This window comes from Peromyscus californicus, unplaced genomic scaffold, assembly GCF_007827085.1.
Source record: "Peromyscus californicus insignis strain IS unplaced genomic scaffold, ASM782708v3 Scaffold_6__1_contigs__length_162567912, whole genome shotgun sequence".
Taxonomy (NCBI): Eukaryota; Metazoa; Chordata; class Mammalia; order Rodentia; family Cricetidae; genus Peromyscus; species Peromyscus californicus.
The window spans coordinates 88438283-88462755 of NW_026294584.1; the positions used below are offsets into that span (position 1 = coordinate 88438283).

At 43.7% G+C, this 24473-nt stretch overlaps 1 protein-coding gene across 2 annotated transcripts in view; it reads right to left on the reverse strand.

Moving 5' to 3' along the window:
* Dnah6 (dynein axonemal heavy chain 6) overlaps positions 1-24473 on the reverse strand; it is a 220711-nt gene that overhangs the window by 114997 nt on the left and 81241 nt on the right. For both annotated transcript variants that reach the window (XM_052718995.1, XM_052718994.1), the window contains exons 27-35: positions 23421-23546; positions 23177-23332; positions 22502-22663; positions 16627-16764; positions 15165-15332; positions 11783-11931; positions 9701-9808; positions 5662-6217; positions 4679-4801 (exon numbers count right to left, since the gene is read on the reverse strand). In XM_052718995.1, coding sequence (XP_052574955.1) covers positions 4679-4801; positions 5662-6217; positions 9701-9808; positions 11783-11931; positions 15165-15332; positions 16627-16764; positions 22502-22663; positions 23177-23332; positions 23421-23546 — 1686 coding nt within the window. The remainder of the gene's footprint in view (positions 1-4678; positions 4802-5661; positions 6218-9700; positions 9809-11782; positions 11932-15164; positions 15333-16626; positions 16765-22501; positions 22664-23176; positions 23333-23420; positions 23547-24473) is intronic.

The following is a 24473-nucleotide window of genomic DNA, read 5'->3' on the forward strand; positions in this document are numbered from 1 at the left end:
TGTTTTCAAATTTTGTTTTGACAGTCTTATTTTCAACAATAGATACTGAAACAACAGAATATCCACAAAATGAAAAATAAAACAAAATGAAAAACAACATAAAACCAAATGAGTAGAGATACTGACCTTAGACCCATTACAAAGATGAACTCAAAATGAGTCATTGACATGAATATAAAACACAAAATATAAAATTTATAGAAGATAATATAAGAGAAACTGAGATGGCTTTGGATTTGAAAATGGGCTTTTAGAGACAGCATTAATATAATGATATGCAAAAAAATTGATGTTAGACCTCATTAAAATTAAAAGTTTCTAGGGGCTGGAGAGAAGGCTCCATGGTTAAAAGCACTAGATGATCTTGGAGGGGACCTAGGATCCATTTCCAGAACCCACACAATGTCTGATAGTCACCCATAACTCTAGTTCCAGGGGATCTGACAACCTCTTTGACCTCTGTGGACACAAGACATGCACATACTATGCAGACATGCATGCAGGCAAAATACTCACACATATGAAATTAAATAAATCTTAAAAAAAATTTTCTCTGTGAAAGACACTGTTAGGAGGATAAAAATTGAAAGATTATATTGTCTGAAGAGATACCACAGTACTGTTAGAAGAACAAGAAGCCACAGCCTACGAGAAAACAGCTCCAAAAGATATAATTTGATAAAACATTTGTAAAAAAAAGTTGTATCAAAATGGACAAAGGAGGGTAGACATTCTCTGTTCAAATGTAGGCCATGCTGGCCAGAACAGGTAGGTCTCCCACCCATGGACCATCCTCACTCCCTTGGTTCTCACAGACATAATTCTCCACCACCCCTCTTCCCCCCAACCTCCACTCCCATTGCCATGTCCTTGCCCCCAACTCAGAAGGTCATCCCCTGCTCAAGTGCAGCCCAAGCCATCCAGAAGAATAGGCAGGCCACTCACCCATGGGACTCTCCCATTCCCTCAGTTTGGTTCCCACAGACCCAATCCTCTTCCCCCCACCCCTGGTGCCAAGTCCCAGCCCCCAACTCAGGTGGACAGCCCCTGCTCAAGTGCAGGCTACATCAGCCAGAACAACAAGTAGGCAAACTCATGCAGAGACTCACTGCTGGACCAGAGACCACGCCAGCCACCAGAACTCTAGGTAGACCATTTGCTTGCAGACCTCCTCCACTTTTTTGGTACCTCTCCCCCCCAACTCTGACACTATCCCCAATCCCCCTCCCCTCTTCATCATCTTCATCTCAGCCCTCAACTTGGGTGGAGACCCCCTGTTCAATGAAAGGCCATACCCAAAGTCCAGGTAGCCATCAGGGAAATACATATCAAAACTACGTTGAAAGCCTATCTTATACCTGTCAGATGGCTAAGCTCATGCTGGTGAGGCTGTGGAGCAAGGGGAACACTCCTCCATTGCTGGTGTGTATGCAAACTTGTACAGTCAATATGTCAGTTTCTCAGAAAATTGGGAATTGATATACATTAGGACCCAGTTGCACCACTCTTGAGCACATACCCAAAGGACACACAAGGACACTCGCTCAACTATATTCACAGTAGCTTTGTTTGTAATAGCCAGAACCTGGGAACAATCTAGATGTTGCTCAACTAAAGAACGGATAAAGAAAATGTGGTACATTTACATAACAGAGTATTACTCAGCTGTTAAAAAGTGACATCATAGCCGGGCAGTGGTGGCGCACGCCTTTAATCCTAGCACTCGGGAGGCAGAGCCAGGCGGATCTCTGTGAGTTCGAGGCCAGCCTGGGCTACCAAGTGAGTTCCAGGAAAGGCGCAAAGCTACATAGAGAAACCCTGTCTCGAAAAAACCAAAAAAAAAAAAAAAAAAAAAGTGACATCATGACATTTTCAGGCAAATGGATGGAACTAGAAAAAAAATTATCTTGAGTGAGGTAACCCAGACCTAGAAAGACAAACGTGGTATGTACTCACTTATAAGTGGATATTAGCTGTTAAGTAAAGGATAATTATGCTACAATTCACAGACCCAGAGAATAACAAAAAGGGATCAAGGGAGGAGCACATGGATATCCCTGGGAAGGGGAAATAGAATAGATTTTGTGGGTAGACTGGGGGTGCATGGAGATGGGAACAGGAAGAATCAAGTGGGAGGGGTAGAGAGAGAGAGAGAGAACAGGGAGAGACTATTGGAAATGGGGGGCACTTGGGAGGTGATGTGGAAACCCAGTGCAGTGGAAACTCCTTGGAATCTAAAAGGGTAACCCTAGTGAGGACTCCTAGTAATAGGGGCACAGAGCCAGAACCAGCCATCTTCTGTAACCGGGCAAGGCCCTCAGTAGTGGGTCTGGGACACTAACCCAGACATAAAACCTTTGACCTCTAATTTGTCCTCCCTGCAAAATGTGCTGGAGTAATGGTAGCATAGAGCTTGGGAGAGTGGCCAACCAATGAGTGTTTTAACTTGAGGCCCATGCCACCAAAGGGAGCCCATGCCTGACACTGCCTGGATGGCCAGGAACCAGAGTCTGGATCGCCCAGAGTTCTGGCCAAAAAAAAAAAAAAAAGTCAATGAAATGATTCCTGGTGATATTCTGCTATACTCATAGACCAGTGTCCAGTCTGATCACTATTAGAGAAGCTGTATCTAGCAACTGATGGGAACAGATACAGAGACCCACACCCAAACATTAGGCAGAGCTTGGGGAAACCTGAGGAAGAGGGAGAGTAAAGATTGTAGGAGCCAGAAGGGTTGGGGACACCAGAAGAACACAGCCCACAGAATCAACTAGCAGGGCTCATAGGGGCTCACAGAGACTGAAGTGTCAATCACAGAGTTTGCATGGGTCTGCGGTAGGTCCTCTGCATATATGTTATGGTTGTGTAGCTTGGTATTCTTGTGGGATTCCTAACAGTGGGAGTATGAGTGTCTCTAACTCTTGCCTACTCTTGGGACCCTTTTCTTCCTGTTGAGTTGTCTCATCCAGCATTGATATGAGGGTTTGTGCCTAGTCTTATTTTAACTTGTTATGCCATTTTTGGATGATATCCCTGGGAGGCCTGCTCTTTTCTGAAGGGAAACAGAAGAGGAGGGGGTCTGGGAGAGAGGAGAGGGGAGAGGGGGAACTGCAGTTGGGATGTATTGTATGAGAGAAGAATAAAAAAAAAAAAACAACTTCCCAAACAAACAAACAAAAGATATCCAAAGATTTCCCCCTCTCCCCAACGTAGGGTTGCACAGGCCTTCTACTCTTGATATCAACAATAAAAAACAACCAGCCCCAGCTAAATAACGGACAAAACTATTCCCTAATACATACCTTAGCAAAGATGACATATAGATACAAACAAGCCCATAAAGGCATGCTTGAGGATCTGCCAATCGAAACAAGATCCTGTTGTTCCTGCCCACTGAGCTACATACAACCCAAAGCACCCAAAATGCCAAATGATGGAAAACATTTGAGCAAAAGGAACTCTCCTCTACTGCTGGTGTGAATACTAGATGTCACAGCCGCTGTAGGAGACAATCTGGAGATTCCTTACAGAGCCAAGTATTATGGATCTGTTCTAGAAACTACACTTCTATGTGTTTACCCAAACTAATCAAAATTTCAAGGAAAAACCTGCACACTAGTGCATTTAGCAATTTTATTGATAATTGCTCAAACTCCAGGCATCTACAATATCTTTTAGGAGGTAACTGAATAAATGAATAAATGAACTGTGGTATGTCCATACAAGGAAATATTATTACTCCATGTTAAAAAGAAATGAGATATCAAACCAAGAAAGACATGAGGTACCTTAAAATGCCAAGTCAAAAAAAAAAGTTGGTTCCAAAAAAGTTGTATACTATGACCCAGACTGTCTGACTTCTGGGAACAGTAGAACCATAGGGGCAGTGAAAGATTACCAAGTAGCAGGCCGAAAGATGGAAGCACAGACAGGCAGAGCACCAAGGAGTTTCAGGGCCGGGAAGTGAAGCATTATAATGGTGACTACATGAATTTATGTGTTTAAAAATCCCTATGCACTGTACAATGCAGAGTGAGCCCTGCTGTAAGCCATGCACTCCAGTTAAAAACAATGCATTGGTATTGGCACACTGATCATAACAAGCCTATCACATCATTGTAAGATGTCAGAAATAATGTATCTTACACCTTGTACCTCCGAGGTGACAACGTGTATTGCACCTATGATCAAGGCAGGAGGTAAACAGATTTTTCTCTCCTTCTGGCTCTCAGAGGTGTTCAAGGCTCCTAAACCCTAAAATCCAACCAGAATTTAAATATTCTTTATTGTGATTTCCTTGATCACCCACCAGGCTGTCTGCAAAGTCTTGTTCACTGTCTCAGCTTGTTTTGTTCTTTTTCAGGGGGGCAGAATGGTAAGGCTGAGGGAATACCTCATGTTGGTCCTTAAGAGGAACCAGTTTGCAGAGAGGCTGGGTGGAGAGGGCAGGAGGCAGACTGACAGGTAGCTGGCAGGTGAGGTAGTGTAGAGAACACTTATGGGGTGTATATATGTTCTTGGAGGATCCAGGGATTTGTTGGGAGAGAGACAAGTTAAAATGATGGAATTCCTCTTATCACAGACACCACTAGATTGACCCACATTTGTGTATTGCTGGGCAATATGAGTCCCAACACATACTTGGGGGAGACTTGGAAGGACATCCAGCTGCACTTACTTTTTCAGAGATTCTCTTCATCCATGTTTTAACATAAGGCATCCACTTGAGTTCTTCTGGATCCACAAACACCATTCCACATCGGCTGACAGTTGCAGGAGAGGCCACCTTGAGATCTTGTACCTAAAGTTGAACAGGAAACAGCTAACAGGTTACTTCCATACCCTTTCAACCTCAGTAGTAATGAGTCACAATTTTAAAGTGTAAGCTAATCTGGAAAGGGATTCTGTAAAAGAGTGAGAGAGCAGTATGCAATTTGAAAAGGAACAGGTGAAGGTTTAAGGTAGACCACATTATCAGTCTTCAATTCCCATGCCCCTCTCTCCAGGATCTACCTACATAGCCCTGAGTGGTCTAAAACTCACAGAGACCCACCTGCCTCTGCTCTCCAACTGCTAGGATTACAGGTGTGCCCACCACATCTGCATACAAAATAGGAATCATCCCCCTTTTCTCTATTGACTTTTCTTCTGTCATTCTTGTATCCTAACATCTAGCCACATATATAGCACACAGCAGATATTCTTCAGTATTTGATGGATGCGGGGCGGGGAGGGGGGAGTATCCAGATGGTATTTCCTGTGTATTTTTGTAACTGTGTTTGATTATCATCCTTCTCACAATCCCTCACAATGGGGCAGAGAAGGTAGTGTCTATTCCTGGCACAGTGGAGTAATTTGTTCACAGAATGCCTAACATTATTTTTACCTAGAGATTAAAGTTATATAAGCCACACACGTATCTGTCTCCAAAAAAGAGCAAGTGAAACTAGAATTAATTCTGCTTCTATTTTACAGAGAAGTGGAAACATCTGACAGGTGGTGTCAATCTATTACAAAAGATAATTTAGTAAGTACTCAGCAAGTAAATAAAATATCACCACAGATAAATGATGAAATGATACATCACTGAAAAGTAAGTTGTTTTTGATGGTGGTGGTCAATTCATTGAGTATTTCACTTCCCAGTAAGGCATGCATTTACCTCAAAAAGCATGTGGATTTGAGGTGTGAGTTTAATCCTTTCACTGTTAGCCAGACACAGCATCTTGTTGTCGTCCAACACTGTATTCATATTTTCAATCCAAAGAGCATCCACTGGCCCATCACTGATTATCCATTTATGATCTTCTGAAGTATCGTTCACAGCTGCTCGGACACTGAGTGCCATCAAACCATCCTTCCATTCCAAGGTTACATTATTGACTTCCCCATATAACTCACCCATTGTGATCGATTTCGGATTAAGAACATAGGTTTTTACAGGCTGATAAAAAGCATTGCCTGTGTTGAGTTTTTCCAGATTCCCTAAAGTTTCTGCTAATATTTGGTAAACTGTGGTCTTGCCACCTCCTGTCGGTCCCACTAACATAACGCCATGCCTCACCAGCATGGTTTCGTACAACTGTATCACCTTTTTGACCATGCATAACTCAGGCTGAAGGTTTTGTCCAATCATGACATCCACAATTGTCGACTGCAAAATACCATAGTCATGTTCTGGGATTAGGACTCCAGGAAAAAGATCAGATATGATCCCACTAACAAAACAGAAAGGACATTAGTTAGGAGCCACCAGCCACTCCTGTCTTCCCATACTTGTCATAAGTAACTGAATGACCTTTTGACCGTCCACATTACAAGTCTGTCCTGGGCTGTGCCAGGATACATCCTTTTTTTCTGAACTCTTGTGTGATCTCATTTCCTGCTCAGCAGACTGGTGTGTTTTCTGTACAACAGGACTTCCTTCACATCAACAATAGGACTCATTTCTATATTGCCCACAGTACATGGTAGCACTGTACTAAACACCTAGCTGATGAATTTATCAATAAACTTGAAAATTTCACTTCAATGTTTCCCTAAAGTATTATATATGCCCATGATATATGTGGATATTGAGAAAAATAAGGTGGAAGCTAAGAAAGAATATTAGTAGGGCCTTTGGCAGCCGGTTATAAGGTAATTCCATTTAAACTCTTTTTATATAGGAGTATTTATATATTTTTGGAAGCTTCCAGAGAAGTAGGTTTCCATATGGCCTTTTCAAAAGGTCTTCAGTGTCAGCTAACCCTTCACATACCTCCTCCTCTATCCCACTCACTCTCTCCTACCCCCCACTTCATCCTTCCCAATCCAACGTTCTGATTAACCCTTTATAACACTGTGTCCTCTCTCCCTTCCCTTGAAAGCCCCCCACCCCATGACCCTTACTAATTTCCAAATGGACCATGCTCCAGTGGAAGGTCACGCACCCAGGAGTATATGGGCAACACAAATTGGACTTAGTTCTTAAACAAAAGGACGTAAAATTAGGAGGGTAGCATGAGGGAGGTAATCTGGGAGAGGTTGGGGAAGGGGGTGAATGTGATCAAAACACACTGAATGAAAACTTGAGAAGACAAATAAAATCTTGCAAATGAAATAGAAAATCAGTACTCGCTAAAAAGGGAGGAAGGGAAGAGCTGTGGTAATTCTGAGAAACAGTTGAGAAGAGACATTCCTGTGGGAAGAAGGAGGCTCAGTCACCGTCACACAGTAGACGCACAGATATATTTGAGATGCACGTATATGTGCGTGTGACGTGAAAGCATAGGTAAACTATTTAGAGGAACAAAGGAGTCAATGGGGAGGGCAGAAGGTCACTGGGGATGTGCTCCATGTACAATATGGACTTGTATGAAAATGTTCTTAGCCAACACAGTGCCATGTACGATGCACATTTCAAAAAAGAAATGTTTAGAGTTATAATAAAAATTTTATTTTTATTTTCCAAAATGAAGACATAAACTGGCAAAAGTAGCAGATGGGAGTAAAAGGGATGAATTTTGCACACTTCGGTAAGGAAGTCTTTCTAAGGAAGACAGAAAGCTTACAACTGCGCAAAGTTAGTAAGGTAAAACGTAAAAGTAAGTAGACACAGAGCAAACTTCAGAGGGGCAGAAGGCTTCACCCATGCACTTAGTGAATGCATGACAGTCCCTCCCTGTAATCCCAGAGCTCTGCAAGCTGTAGCAGAAGGATCATAAGTTCAAGGGCAGCCTGGGCTACACAGTGAGCGCCTGCCTCAACACCCTCCTCTTCAAGAAAGAATGAATGAGAGACTTAAAAGGATAGCTCTGTTGTCTATATCAGGTCAGGGTCTGAGTTTCTATAAACGTAAGTAAAAGAACGTAATGGGAAAATCATCTATGAATAATAAACTGCTAACAGACACGGGAAATGACAGCTGAGGTGTAGATAATTGAAGGCCTGCATGTGAAAACAATCCTCTGTTCTTGGCCACTCTTTGCATTTGAGGGGAAATCAGTATTTTCATACAACCATTTCTATAACTACAGAAGGATAAAAGCTCTCTGGAGTCGAAATGATGGAATCTATTTAAATTAAGTATTTGCAGGACTGGAGAGACGGCCCAGCGAGGAAAGTGCCTGAGTTTGGACCCCTGGGACCAGGATAAAAGACCTGTGTAGCACACCTGTAACCCAGCACAAGGAAGGAGTAAGCCGGCAGAGACAGACAGATTCCTAAGGTCATTGGCTAGTGAGCCTAGTCAAATCAATGAGCTTCAGGTTCAGTGAGAGACCTTGCCTCAAAAAAAAAGATGGAGAACGATTGAGAAAGACATCATGCACACACACACACACACACACACACACACACACACACACTGCAAAATCTATGACACAGAAAAATCTGCTTCAAGGAATCTCCCTAACAGAAAAATGATAACTTGGCAAAGATAGGTGCGTGGAAAATAATATTCAAATATCAAAACCAAGAAAATGAAACGGCTCAGCTAACAAACACATATACAGTGTGCTGACTGGTCTTATATCAACTTGACACACAAACTGGAGTTATCTGAAAGGAGGGAACCTCAGTTGAGAAAAATGCCTCCATGAGATCAGCTGTAAGGCATTTTCTTAATTGGTGATTGATGGGGGAGGGCCTAGCCTAATTGTAGGTGGTTCAATCCCTGGGCTGGTTGGTAGTTTCGGGTTTTATAAGAAAACAGTCAGAGCATGCCAGGAGAAGCAAACTAGTAGGCAGTACCCCTCCATGTCCTCTGTTCAGCTCCTGCCTCCATGTTTCTGCTCTGTTTGAGTTCCTGTCCTGACTTCCTCTGATGATGAACAGTGATATGGAAATGTAAACTGAATAAACCCTTTCCTCCCCAACTTACTGTTTGGTTATGATGTTTGTCACAGCAATAATAACCTGCCCCTTTCTGAATGGAGATGGAGGAGTAGATGGGGAGGGGGCAAATGGGAGTCAGGGGAGAGAACAGGAGGAGAGGAGGGAGGTAAAACTATGGTCGTTAAGTAAAATAAATGAAAAAGGTAATTAAATAAAAAAATGATTAAAGCAGTCACATTCATATTAAATTCCAAGCTGACTTGTTTTTCAGACTAGAAATTTCTCTAAGATCAGAAATTTAACAGTTTGTAAAATGACACAGTTTGGTGACCAATATTTTGAAAAACAAAAGGTTATTACAATAGTGTTGTACATTTAGTTCATTTGTTTTAAACAGTGCTTCTTTCTTTCTTTCTTTCTTTCTTTCTTTCTTTCTTTCTTTCTTTCTTTCTTTCTTTCTTTTTCTTTTTTTTGTTTTTTTATGACAGGATTTCTCTGTGCAACAGCCCTGGCTGTCCTGGAACTCACTCTGTAGTCCAGGCTGGCCTCGAACTCACAGAGATCTGCCCACCTCTGCCTCCTGAGTGCTGGGATCAAAGGCGTGCACCACCACCGCCCAGACTTATATCCTTTTCTTTACTTCTGGTGTAGCCCAGGCTGGTTTTCAACTCCTGATCTTCCTACCCCCTCCCAAGTGGGGGGCTCCCAGGTCGGTGTTGCCACCTCTGGCTGTGTTTCTTAAGGAATGCATGCATCTCCAGATGAGATGAGAAATGGATTGGCTTTAAGGAGACAGAAAACCCTGGGAGCTACATCCTTTCCCTCTACGTGGCAGTGACCTTTACCCCCCTCTTCCCCCCTCCCCCAGAGCCCTGGGAACTTGCCTGAACAGGAGAGCATCGTCTGTTAAAAATTTTGGCAAGTTGGAATCTCGTAGAGCTCTAATCAGGACCACGTCTTCGCTTAGGTCTGGGTTCTCTCTTTTTAGAGACCTAAATTCAAGAGTCATTAAGATGACATTGAAGAGTGTAAGACAGAATAGAATGTTCTAGACCTGCAGGGTCAGGGACTGTGCTGCGATTCCAGTTAAAGATGTGTCTTCCTGAGTGGGTTGATTTGCCTCTATCACAGCACAGGGACAAGTCCTTCATTGGATATAAAACCCAGAGGAGAGTGACAGGGACATTTTCTCAAATACCCTTCCCTATCAATCTAGACTCTGTTCAGTCTGGATTTAGAGCCCTGTCAATGTATCACAATGGCTCACATTGCTGTTATTTTCTGTTCCCTCTGTCTAGAATGCCCTGCCTTTCTTTCTGCCTGCTCCTAAAAAAAATCTATTTCTTTTATTTTTATGTGTGTGTGTCATACACACACACACACACACACACACACACACACACACATACACGCCAAAAGAGGGTTCTTAGATCCCTTAGAGCTGGAGTTACTCAGTCGTGAGCTACCCAGTGTGGGTGCTGAGAACCAAACTCCGGTGCTCTGAAAGAGCAGAAAGCGCTCTTCCACGCTGAGCCACTACTCCAGTGCCTTGTCTGCTCGCTCTTACGCTCCCTTCCAAAGCATCCCCGTGAGCCTCTTCTCCAGAAAGCGGCTGTAGGCTAGTCTGTCTTTCTCTGCAGCCCTGGCATTGCCCTCTCCACCTCATATAGACAGACGACTGTGGGGATGCAGTTGTGTTGTCTGAATGTGGATGTGTTACCCAGCAATGCGTGAAGAGGAGATGTACTGAATCTGATCGGCTAAGGTAAGGGACAGGGAGTGGAGGCATGGTTTGCTCCAAGCTTCAGGAGCCAGGGACCCTGGATCCGCTGAACTGGCTTCAGTGAGTCCTGGACTAAGAGGAAGAGCAGAAAGAGAGCAGCTTCATCTTAGGTCCTGGGCAGGTTAGGGACTGAGGATGTGCTAGCTTCAAGTAGTGATAAAGGGGAAAGTTGGAGTCTGAAATCAGAGTCTCCTTTGCTAGTGACTAGGAAACACCTTAGTCTTGAACTTGAACCTTCTCTGAGAAGGCAGAGTCTGTGATAATCACAGACTGAGAAGAAACAACCAAGTTCCTTTTAACCCTTGAGGTAGTTTTAGGCAACCTGGGATTTACCTCCCAGCACGTGCACATCAGACTGTGAGTCTTTGACAACTGGTCAACCTGGCAGGTACTGAGGCATTTCAAAAATAGATTTGACTTGATTTTTAATTGTGTGGATATGTTATATACGGGGGTATGTGGGAATGAGTGCAGTGTCCACAGAGGTCAGAAGAGCGCATGGGATCCTCTAGAATTGGGGTGACGGGAGATTGTAAGCCATCTGACATGGCTGTTGGGAGCTACATTCTTTTGGAGCCACAAATATTCTTAACCACACTGACATCTCACTAGCTGCAATAGTGACTTCCATTCTCTAAAACCCAACGTATCTGAGGCGTTCTGGAGAAACACAAGTTAGCGAGAGCTCAGTTGGACTCACAGTGAAGATTCATCACTGGGTCACATGAGTGACGAAGGAGGGATTCCCACAACAGCAGCACCCATGTTTATTAGTCACTTAATACCCGTCAGACACCGCTTAAAGATTACATGGTTAGTTTCACTCTTGTCCACCCCCTCCATCTCTCTCTCTCTCTCTCTCTCTCTCTCTCTCTCTCTCTCTCTCTCTCTCTCTCTCTCTCTCTGTGTGTGACCACATATACTTGGGGACCAGAGGACAATCTTGGATGTCATTACCCATTTTTTTTTGAGGCAAGATCTCTCAGCGGCCTGAAGCTTACCAGTTCAGGAACACGCTGGCTGGCTAGTGAGCCCCAGCTCTTTGCCTGGCTCTGCCTCCTCAGCCCTGGGATTGCTAGCATGCACCGTCATGGCTTTCTCACGTGGCTTCTGAGGCCGGAACTCACATTCGCACGGCCAGCACTTTAGTGACTGAGCTATCATCTCCCCCGGGGTTTCTTACCCAGCCATGACTAGCACAGACTTGACAGCTCTCATGCCAAAGTCGTAGTGATCCTGCTGGGACAGCTGCTCACTGCAGAGCTTGTACATCTGCGTCATCTTTCTCGCTAGTATTTTACTGGATTCAAACCCTTCAGAATACAGAATTACCTAGGAGAGAAGATAGGAGGCAGTGTTCACGTTGTTTACGTTGTCTTGCCTTCAACACACTAGACGGACATGGATATACTTGACATCTGCCCCAGACGTCACACCTTTATATCGCTCAGTGAGGAGACAAGTTGAAGAGTGTGGCCAGCTGCCTAACGCTCCTGCATCGGTGTTACCCCTGCTGTTCCCTCAAACTGTGAGCCAGAACAAACCTTTCCTCCTTCAGTCGTTTCTGTCAGACATTTTGTAACGGCACTGAGGAAAGCAGAGGATATAATGAGAAGAGTTTTATGAGCCCCAGGAAGAGTGACAGGTAGTGTGCTGTCCGGGACATAAGCGGTGACTCTGTCATCTCTGCAGACAGTGATGGAGCCTTGGTGACACTTGGTTTGAGGAGCAGCTGTGTCCAGTTTTTAAAAGTGTTCACACAGAGGTTGAACGGTGGTGTCAGCTCTGAACACAAAAGCAAGAATCAGGTTTCTTCAGGCTAAGGAGAGCTCCTCTGGTGGGATGGAATTACTATTTGCCCCCTTTAGCCGAGGCGATCCAAGCACAGGGTTGCAGCCCTTCTCCATCCTAGAAAGCTGCTGTCCTTATTTACATTTATTTGTGTGTGTGTGTGTGTGTGTGTGTGTGTGTGTGTGTGTGTGTGTGTGTGTGTGAGAGAGAGAGAGAGAGAGAGAGAGAGAGAGAGAGAGAGAGAATGTGGTGTGTGTGTGTGGGGGGGTGCATGTGCCATTGCATGCCTGTGGAAGCTCCAGAGATTGAATTCAGATTTTCAGGGTGATAAGTGCCTTTACCTGCTGAGTCATTTTGCAGTCTTCCACAGCAGAGGGAGGGACGGAGCCTTCCTTCTACCTATCATGCCAATGATCTGCCCTGACCATAGCAGGTGAGCTGGGAAGCAAGGGCTTGAACCACGCAGCCCACCCACTGCCTTCTGCTTTCTCTGTGGCTCTGCCACCGTTGACTCCACACTGTAGATGATTATGTAAGAAACACTAGATGATGGTTCATTTCAAAGGTGCTCACAGACAGCTTAAGGCCTGAGACAGATGAACAGGTGGCACAGGAGCCCTGCTAGAGTCTGCTAAGCTGACTACCCCCAAGCTAGAAGTTTAGAATAGAAAATTATTGTCAGCCGAGCTTGCCTAATGACCTGTAGATGTGACAAGGTCATGCATCTGATAAACTAAAAAGACAGATGAAGATAAACTCACACGTGATGTTTGTTCAGAATAACACAAATGTAAGCGGCAGACGGAAGACAAGACCTAGATGGTGTGTCGGATCAAATCCTCCCGATTCCTCAGCCACAGAGGAAAAGGAGGAAGGGACTCGTGTCAGGGGTTCGGTCAGTGTGCCCGCCACTCTAGGTTGCTGCCCAGCTTTGCCAGGTCAGAAAGTCAGCTGCTTCATTTCCCCTCCTTGGCGTCACCAGCGCTCTTAGTATGAAGTGAGGATATTTGTCACAGTTAAAAGCGTTTGCTGATGAGAAACCCTGGCTATTCATCTGTGGCAACAACAGGAAGCATGCCCAGAAGACTGGACTTTGAGAGTCCTCCAGTTCAGGACTGAGCACCACAACCCTAGGGCAAAGTGGGAGATGTGAGCACATAGTGAGTGGGTCACAGAGAGCTGCGAGAGCAAAGGCACTGTCTGAACTGCCCTCCACATCTCCATGTCTGCAGGAGACACTACAGGACACCTCCGAATGCTTTGAGCATTATGCTAACTCAAGTTGAAATTCCTCTAGGGTTGGTCTGGTCTAGTCTTAATCAATTCCTTTTACTTCAGGTAGGGGATTCTTTAATAATTCAAAGGAATGTATTAGCCGCCGGAGTAACCGGTGCTTTCCGAGAAATTCCATTCTAACAGGGGAAGTGTCCATCGATATGAAATGCAGCCCAAAGCTCAAGGGAGCTTTTGGAGTTCTGAAAGGAAGCCCTGTATTTTGACCTTGGCGCCAGAGAGATGAATCTCTGTGCAAATATTTGCTCATATCCGTATGAGCTGGGTGCACTTTATTGTACATAAAGCATACCCCAATTTAAAATGCTCTGAGAAACACATGTAAAACTTACACACACAGGTCTTAGCTAGGATGAAAGACCAAAATGTTTAAATAAAAGAGTTCCTTGATAGATGTAGAAACAGTGAGTAATCACAAAGAGTTGATTTATTAATGATTAATGTTCTAACCCAAACTGTTACAGACTACAAATGGACTCCCTTCTTCATAATCAATTGATTATTAATATTCGAGTGATTAATACAGCTTTGACTCAACACTACTTCTTAATTTTGTCTTTTTTTTTTTTTGAGATAAAGTCTCACTATATTACCCAAGCTGGTTTTGAATTCACAGTAATCCTTCTGTCAGCCTTCTGAGTGCTGGGATTACAGGCACAAGGCCCCAGACTGGGCTCCAATACTTCTTGACTCAAATTTACATCCACAGAGAAATGAGGATAGTGCTTTTTTTTTTTTTAGAACAAATCCCGACACTTAAACTCCTAGAGATGAGCTGACTAAACCCTAGTAAATGGGTTAATTAAATACACCGATTCACCCCATTTTTAGGAGTCTGCTATATTCTATGAACCATTTGGGGAGAACTCTGGATGTTGGCAGTACGACTGAAAACCAAACAAGCCTGCAGAATGAGACAGTTCCTGTTTGCTTGAATTCACACCCAGGGTGAGTGAAAATGGGCAGTCATTGCTTGAGTGCTTAGAAAGTGAGATGTGGAGGCTGAATTGTCGACGTGTCATGATCGAGAATCGCCTGGGAAGAGAGTCTTACATTGGTTGGCCTGTGGGTGTGTCTATGGGGGCATGGATTCACTGCTGGGGGGCAAGACCTGCCCACTGTGGGGGGGCTCCACTCCCTGGGCGTGGGCCCCGGACTATGTAAGTGTGTAAGTGAGCTGAGCACAAGTAAGCAAGCATGGATTCATTTCTCTTGGTTCTGGACTGTGGATGTGACTAGCTGCTTTAAGTTCCTGCTCCCTTTTCTTACCAGCTTTGATGGACTGCAATCTGGAATTAAGAGCCAAAATAAATCCTTTCCCTCCTAAGTTGCTTTTGGTCGAGGCATTTTATCACAGTAACAGAAAAGAAACTAGGAAACAAAAGGAGTCTCTGCCTTGAGAGAATTAGATGGTTCATGTCGATGGATACTTCCCCTGTTAGAATGGAATTTCTCTTTGCCTCGGTACGGTCTGAGCTCACCTCTGCAATCAGCGCGTAATTGGGAACCATCATGGCAAATGGTCTGAACAGGGCTTTCAGGTTGTCTGGCAATTCCGTTCTGCCAGCGTAGCCAGGGTTCATGGTGATGAAAGCCGCACAGGTCATAATGAGCTTGATTTCCCGCCCCTCAAACATGAATCTGGAGAGCTGTTCAAAGAGAAGGTATAATGAGTGAGCACTTCTCCGAGCGTTTGTAAATTCTTTCCCACAATCATTTCTTGAATCAGACACTCACTTAAGGAGTGGCCAAGCAGAGCCCACTGAATCCTTTGTGGGATGACGGAAGCGTTCTCTTGAGCTGCCTCCTTCCAGTCTCTTCTGGGTTCAGTGTTTACCACTCTCTCCTTCCCTGCCCTGCCCTGCCCAAGTTGTGTGCTCCTTCCTGACCCAGTCCTGAAAGCTTCCGGTCTCAACACCTGCTGAGACTCTTCAGTTTACCTCAGACTTCATGGCTGGCGAGGCCTCTCCCCTCCTACTTTCTGGTATTCTCCCAGGAAATTCCAGTCTAGCTTTAGTCTTTGGGTGGTGTGGCCTTTGCTCCCCTGTGACACTAAGACAGAGTCTGGGGGGAGTGACCTTCTGAGGAGTCCATGTTGGACTTAACTCTTTACCAGGGCATCTTTCAATGGGAACTGGCCCCTGAGCTGGGGTGAGTCCAAAGAGCTCCACCTTTGCAATATGAGCCTTACTGATGGAGCCCAAGGAAGTCTGAGTGTCTCCTGGAAGGGGCTGAGGGAGGAATTAGGAGACTTGGGGCAGTTGGTTCCTTGAGGGAGTGAGGAAGGTTCTAGTCTGTATAGACTGAATTGTGCTGCTCTTTGGTGACCAAACCTAGACGGTCCCATCCCTCACAGCTGTCACCTCCCAAATACAAAACACCCTTCTTCGGGAATGACTCACATGGGGGTATGTTAAGTAGCAAGGTCACTCAGATTCTCTATTTGGTCCTCAGATTTTCCCGTTCAATGAGTTCTAAAGTGCTCACCTGAGGAGGTATGGACTCTTTGGGCTTCTCAGGTTTTCTCTCCTGACACTAGGTTTTTCCACCAACACTAGGTTGACCCTGGAAGCCACAAAGGAAGTTATGGGGCCCAGAAAATGTGGCACTGAGGAAACATCAAGTCAGTAAATGTCAAAAGTAAGGAAAGGAAAATGTGCGCATGTGTCTATGTACATTATGTGTATGTTTGTGTGTGTGTGTGTGTGTGTGTGTGTGTGTGTGTGTGTGTGTGTGTGTGTGTAGTCTCTTTATGCTCAGGAACCAGCACAGCCTTTGTTTCTTGGTTTTGTTTAGACCAGGACTTCATATACCCAAGTAAGCACTGTTACTGTGGCATTCGCGGATTACACTGAAACTGTCCTCCCTAATAAGGCACTGCTTGCTGAATTAGTGACCAATCTGAGAAAGCGACATTGACAGCCAGCCACCCCGAAGTCTCACCTTTGCGGCTTTGGCGTTCCTAATGGTGATGAGTTGTTGGGCAATGACGGACAAGACTTCAATGTCAATTCGATTGAACTCGTCAAAGCAGCACCAGGCCCCGGACTGCGCCAAGCCGCTGAAGAAGCGCCCCATCATCTGAAATGCAAGCGAAGCTGATCAGCGTCGGGCTGCACTGCTGTCTCCTCTGATGTTTACAGTTTGGGGCTAAGACACCGAAGAAAAAGAGGGTGGTCTCTAGAGTGTTGTTGTTCTTGGTATTCTAGTGACGATGAGCGTTACAGATCAGAGGCAAGCACATTTCTACAAGTATTTTTTGCTTCCCTTTGAGTAGTTTGGATCTGATTTCTCTGTTAAATAAAATGATAACATGTAACATCTCCTTGGGGAATTTTTATTCATAACCTCCACTTATCTATGGCAAATACTTAGAGGTTCTCAAAGAGGACAACTCATGGAAGAGACAAACTTGAGGGTTCTGAAGAGGCCTTGGGGAATGTCACTAGTGGGGATTTCTGTTGTCTCTGAAAGGTGCCTGCTGTGGCAGCAGGCAGGGCGTGAGAACTCCCAACAGAGGCCCTGCTGCACTGGGCGTGGGTCTGGATTTCTTCTTCTTCTTTTTTAAGATTTATTTTTATTTTATATGTTTGAGAATCTTGTCTGCATATATGTATGTGTTCCATGTGGGTGCAGTGTCCACTGAAGCCGGAAGAGGGCGTTGGGAGCCACCATATGACTTCCGGGAACGGAACCTGGGGCCTGCGGGAGAGCTTTCAGTGCTCTGGACTCCTGAGCTGAGCCACCTTTCCAGATCCTGCTGGTCGATTCTGGAGCAGAATCCTAGTGGTGAATGAGAATGTCTTTGTAACTGTGCCGTCTAAAGTGTACAATGTCTTTGAAGACTGGCGGTTTTGGTTGATATTCCTTTATAGTATGCATTGTTTCTAAGAATGGAACTGATGCACTTTGTCTCAAGGTCAAGTCAACTGTACAGTTACTATTCTTCCTCCTATTCCAGCAACCATAGGTTCATAGTCTCTCTCTCTCTCTCCTCTCTCTCTGTCTGTGTATCATCATTTGTGTGTCTACACTCATACCTGTTCCCATGTGACAAAATCATGATGCAAAGGGGAAAATAATGACAGGAAGAAAATTTTGGGAAAAAAGTTGCCAGAAGATGGAAAAATATTGAAACAGATCACATAACCAAGAGAAGTATATCCCAAGGTAGAAAAAGCAGAAATACTGTTCAGTGGGGCCTTCAAGAATTTCCAAACCCAACATCAGGACGTGCAGGACAATTTGTGGTTCCTCATCTGTTGGTCTTTCCTTCTCTTCTATGTGGAAGGTTGTTGAGATTTCAACACTGACTTTTCTCCATCAGATTAAAATACCAGGACCTCATTGTAGACAAAGGAGATATTGCGAGATCGTGAGAGGTAAGGACATTGGTGGTGGGGCCAGGAAAGCAGAGACAGGGAAAGAAAGATGATTCCAGATCTCTCAATTCAGTCATTGATACTCAGTAATAATAAAAGATGGTTCTATTCAGGAGAGAAAACAACTGAAATGTAGACACTTAGAAGGAAAATCCTCAGCTATCACTCAATAAGGTGTACTGGTTGCTCCATGTCCACACTCTCTGTGGAGAAGTCTGCTCTCCATACATGCTAGACCTGAAAGCGCAGCTCACACTCTGGAGAAACAAGCTACCCACATAAACAACTTAGTCTTCTCTTCATACATATAAGCCAAGAAGTCAGTCAACATGTATTTGGGTGAAAACCAACATGCAGGAAAAGAAGGAATGAGACAAGTGAGCAACCTTGGAAGAAATGAAGATCATTAGGAAATGGACAAGCATTTGAAATAATTCCAGTGGAATCTGTAGAGAGATTTGAGAGGAAATTGCATTCTCATAAAATACTAAGAATGTTGGCATAGGAAAGTCTTTGAAAATTAATACTATGATCAACATTAGAAACATTAAACATGTGCTGAACAACAGAATGGGAAACACTAAAGGTCAAGGGGCATCGTGGAGTTGGGACTTTTCCTTGGGAGATGTCTGTCTTCTGGGGTACACAAAGACGTCCAAGCAATCTCATGTGTGGGCAGTTTAACAGAAGTAAGAAAAACGTTCCTGAATTTGACTTTTGATATCAGTTCTTTGCTAAACCATGGCTCCTTAAGTACATGCCTGTACAAATGACCCTCTCATTCTGCCACTCTTGGCCAAGGAGGACTGTGGGAGTTGGAAATCCAGCCCTCACCTGGGTTGTCTTCATCAAAGCCCAGTAGATGCTAAGAGCAGCCTGGCCTCACCTAAACAGTATCTTATATTTTTTTTATATTTTTGGTTGTGAGCCTAGCCTTTAACGGCTGAGCCATCTCTCCAGCCCCTAAACAGTATCTTAGTATGACACACTGGCCCAGAATGCAAAACTTTCAGCCTGTCTAACAGAGGGGTGGTCCCAATTAGTGATCTTAAGAAAGGATCTTCCCCAGGCTGTGGTGGCACATGCCTTTAATCCCAGTATTTGAGAGGCAGAGGCAGGCAGATATCTGTGAGTTTGAGGCCAGCCTGGTCTACAAAGTGAGTTCCAGGACAGCCAGGGCTACACAGAGAAACTCTGTCTTGAAAAAAAAAAAAAACAAACAAACAAAAAACAAAAAAAAAGGAAGAAAGAAACTCCCCTGCCAAAAGGGATGTTTCTAGTGACCCACTGATTAACGAATGTTTTCGAAAGTCGGGTAGATTTTTAGGTGTGTGTGTGTGTGTGTGTGTGTGTGTGTGTGTGTGTGTGTGTGTGTGTGTGCATGTGCAGATACCTGTAGAGGCCAGAAGAGAAAATAGGATCCCCTAGAGCTAGATTTACAAGTGGTTGTGAGCTTTGCAACATGGGTTCTTGGAACGGAACTCAGGTCTTCTGCAAAAGTAGTACAGTCTTAACTATGGAACCATTTCTCCAGCCCCCTTTCAATGTGAGGGAGGGAGAGGACAAAGTATAGGGGCCGAGGATAGACAGGAAACACATCTATAATCAATCACAATTTCATTTATTACTTGTCCCAACAAGGGAGAACACACACTTGGTGAAGTGAGCCCTGTGAACCCTGAAGGAACCATGGATTGTTGTAGAACATGAGGAAAGGGGTTGTTGTAGGGGTTAGGCTTGGCCCAGGAGATTTCAGCAAAGGCTCAGTGAAGAAGAGTTCTACACTACATAAATAGATACACGTATAATATTTAAAGACTTATTTATTTTTAAACATTTATTATTTTATTTTATGTGTATGGGTGTTTTGCCTGCATGTATGTCTATGTACCACTTGTGGGTCTAATACCCACAGAGGCCGGAAGAGGATGTCAGATCTCCTAGAACTGGAGTTACAGATGGTTGTGAGCTACTGTATGAGTGCTGGAAACTGAGCCTGTGTCCCCTGGAAAAGGAGCCAGTGAGCCATCTCTGAAACTCCAATTTTTAATTTTTATTTATGTGTATGTGTACACGTGTGTGCAAGTGCATGTGAAGGCCAGAAGAGGGCTCTGGACTCCTAGAGCTAGAGTCGCAGGTGGTTGTGAGCTGGCCAGTGTGGGTGCTATAAGTCAAACTTGGGTCTTTGGCAAGAACAGCAAGCACTCTTAACTGCTGTGCCATCTCTCTAGCCCCTGCTCTGTATATCAACAAATTTCAATAAACTGGCTGGCTTTAAGTATCCATTATATATATTATGTTACAGCACTGGAAGCTAGAAATGGGAAATTGAGGTGTTGATAAACCATGCTTGCCTAGGCGAAATGTCGTCTTGCCTCCAGATTTTAGTATTTACAGGCAATCCCTACTATCTCCCAGCTTGCATTGCATCACTCCAATCTCTGCTTCTAGTGTGTCTTCTCACATATTTTTCCCTTCTATTTATGTGACTATACTCACAGTTCCTCCTTCTTAGGAGGGCATTGGTCACTGGATTAGGCTCATGCAGTTTTAGCATTATCTTATACAAACAAGAGAGCAGGGGAATTCTGTGGTGCATTTCATGATAATGCATATCTAGGTAGCAGGCCAAAGGACAGGTGCCTGGAGCTTTGCTGAAGAGGCAGCAGTTACTAGGTAACTGAGAGAGATGAATGTTCAGTTGTGGTTTAGACAGAGTGCTTATGTCTCTTCTCATAAACAGTTATGGTATGTTTTCTTTGTCTTACTCCATTGTGGGCGTCCAATGATGCGCTCTGATGTTTATGGTTTCTGAAATTGTGGTCAACTGGAGGAGCAAATAGAATCGAATATCTCATCTATTTTAATAGAAGATCACTGGGCAATTTATACACACAAAGAAAACACTGTCCTAGGGGAGCTAAAGAAAGAGATTATTTGTTGCTTGAAATAATTCTCTCCTTTGAAGGGCAGGTGGTGTATTTTGCTGTGTTAATTCTGATCTAGGGGTCTAACATGCCCTCAAATCCTGCAAAGAGCAATCTTAGCATGAATACTGTGTGAGGCACTGACATTTTATATTCCATTTCCAGACAAAACAGAGACAAGTATTGAACAGTGTGCAAATGTCACAAACTGTGACAGGAAATGGAAGGTAGAAAGTTGAAAGACAATGTCTAAAAAAGTCTTACTTAATGAATTGGTAGTGTTCAAAGTTTCTAACAATAAAGAAAGAAATGTATATTTTTGTGATTTTAATAGCACCCATTGGAAGAACTAAAAAGCCAACATGGATCTTTGCAAGCCCCAAAGTGTCTTTCAGGGTGTCTGTGAGGTCAAAGCATTTTCATAATTGCACCAAAGTGTTATGTGTCTTTTACACTCAACTACCTAAAAAAATTATTAAAATATTCCTCTTTTCAGAGGACATTTCTATCAGAAACTAGATTTTCTTCAGATAATTAAACCAAAAAAACAACAATCCTCAAGAGATTAAATACAAAAGAAAATATGAAAATCCATTTTGCCAACCACCAAAGATTTAAAAGGACGTATAAGTAGCCAATAAGATTTTTGCCTGCAAAAAATCACAAAATGGATATTTATGCTAACATTATTATTGGTATTTTAAGTCTAAAAAGTAGATAAAATATATTATCTTTGATTTCTAACACATGAAACACCTATGGCTAAAATTTGACTTGATAAATTTTGAACATATGAAGGGGCCCCAAGACCAAATGTATGAAAACCTTACCATTAATTCTTTCCCCTCCCATGTACTTCAACTCCCTGAGGGCTGCTTGTATCTTTGATGGTGTGGAAAAATCAGATTCCCTAGGCAAGTGTTTCAGTAGTGAGCTGTGCATCAGCCTTGCTACCTCACACTGTGAACCGATGTCTCTCAACTGTCCATCTTCTCCATCTTTGTTCTTGTGTATTCCCTGTAGCCATATGACCTTTTATTCTTATGTATAGATTTTAAGAGGTTATTTTATTATTTATGTGTGTGTCTCTACGTATATGTGTGTGTGAGGCCTGCAGTGTCCATGGAGGCCAGAAGAGGGTGTCAGATACTTTGGAGCTGGTGTTATAGATGATTGTGAACCACCTGACGTGGGTGCTGGGCATGAACTCAGGTTTTCAGAAGGAGTAGCAAGCACTCTTGACTGCTGAGGCATCTTTCCAGCCACCCCCAAGCCACCCTGCACAGATCTTAAAAAAAAAAACTCACTCTTGACATGTCCCCCTGCATCGATTCTCACCCAGACGACCCCGCCCGCCACACGGTGACTTTCTCCCTTTGTCCTGTTTCAATAGCGTTTTCTTCTCTGCTCGTCGTCCCCTACCTCTCGCTGTTTTAAGTCATGTTTCAAACAAAGAAGGCTGGTGAAAGCATTTAATACTTGTATTCGGACTAAAAACTACAACCGCACCTTGTAGTCCAAACCGTCAGAGCAGTTGAAGACCACACACTGGATGGCGAGAGCTTTTGCTAGGTCTTTGGTGGTCTCTGTCTTCCCAGTACCGGCAGGCCCGGCAGGTGCGCCTCCGAGGTCAAGCTGCAAAGCCCCCATGAGGCAAAGATAGCAACGATCCTGAAGAAATCGATCAATTGTCATTGTTGAAAGGAAGTGACTTGATTTACAGATTCATAGGTCTAAATCATTTATTTAGTAGAAGTGTGTGTGTGTGTGTGTGTGTGTGTGTGTGTGTGTGTGTGTGTGTGTGCATCAGTGGTCAACACTGGGTGTCTTCCTCAATCATTCTCCACTTTATTTTTTGAGACAGAGTCTCTCCCTGGTTTGGTTAGGCTGGTTGGCCAGTGAACAGTGGGGATCTTCCTATTTCAGCCTCCCCAGCATTATGGTTACAGCACAAGTCCCCATGCCCAACTTCCTATATGGGATCTGAACTCAAGTCTTCATGCCTAAATGGCTAGCACTTTCCAGAATGACCTCCCTGACCCTGAAAAATTCTAACTGAAATATGCCCACAGACCAAGCCACAAAAATCAAACCGTGCAACTCTTTGTTTTGTGAAGATGCAGCAATGATGGATACTTTCAACACTGCTCTGATGAAAAGGCACTCCTGTGATCAATAACGTACCGTGAGGGGAGTGATGACCAGTCTCGGGCATGCTCCCAAATACTCATAGGCGTAGGTATACTGAGAGAGTGCCATTCTAGCCACGCAGTTATCCAGGTCTAGATCCCAATAATAGCGCAGTTGTCTCTGCCAGTCAAAGGAGTCGGCTGTGTCTACCTACATCGTGATAGACATGGTGTTTGTGTTAGACACACACGTGGAGGTCGCAGATTGCCATGTCATTTCCCATCAATGAAACATTTACCTTGGCTTGAACCAGTTCAGTAACTATATCTCTTGCATGCACATCAATGGTAATCAATGCGGTTATGATGTTTCTGTGTAATTTAGGAAGAGCGCCTCGAACTATTGCAGCCAGGGCATTTAATCTCTACAAATTAAAGAATTGTTACTGTGAATTTTCTTTCTCTTTCTTTCTTTCTTTCTTTTTTGCCTACTCAAAAGTTTATTTTTTTTATTAAGAAATTTTCTACTCACCCTACATACCACCCACAGATCCCACCTCCTCCCTCCTCCCACACCCCAAGATGCTCAGCCGTTAAAGGCTAGGCTCACAACCAAAAATATAAGAGTTGCTGTGAATTTTCAATATCAGCTTGTAATATTTATTTTCATTATTAAATTTAAAGTAGATCTGTGTTTAAAAGCACATCTAATTAGAAAACTTTATAATTCTGGACAAAATAATACAATACAATGTCTTAATTAATTTCTATAAGACTTCTATGAAGCATAGGCTATCTGAATACTTTTTTTGCATTTAAGCAAACTGATAATCAGAGGGTCAATAACTGGATGGCTGTCACACAGTTATGAAATAGTAAAATTAGACCTGAGTAGACATTTGCTTCTTGAAAGTCCCTGATATATGATGAAGTCTCTGGGGATAGATGGCTCTACCTAGAAATTCACCAGATATGGTGGCATTCCTTTAATGCTAGCACTCAAAGCCAAAAGCAGGTGGATCTTTGTGAGCCTGAGGTTAGCCTGGCCTACATAGAGTTCTAGGTCATCCTGATGATGCTTCTCATTTGTAGGGGTAGTTTTCCACTGATAATAATAAAAGAAAATTGCAGACCATTTTAACCAGGCTAATGACTAAATACAAATATTTTATCTCCCTATTTACCCCAAATTATCACATCCTTATCAAGTAGGATGGTGCCTCTGAGGGTCTTATACTTGTGGGCTGGATTTTCATCCTGTTTTGCCCAGATCAGGGACTGTTTGCAGATGGCTGTGGGACTTTCTCTGGGGATCTACTTCTCTATTCTGGGACTCTGGGGAAAGAATCCCA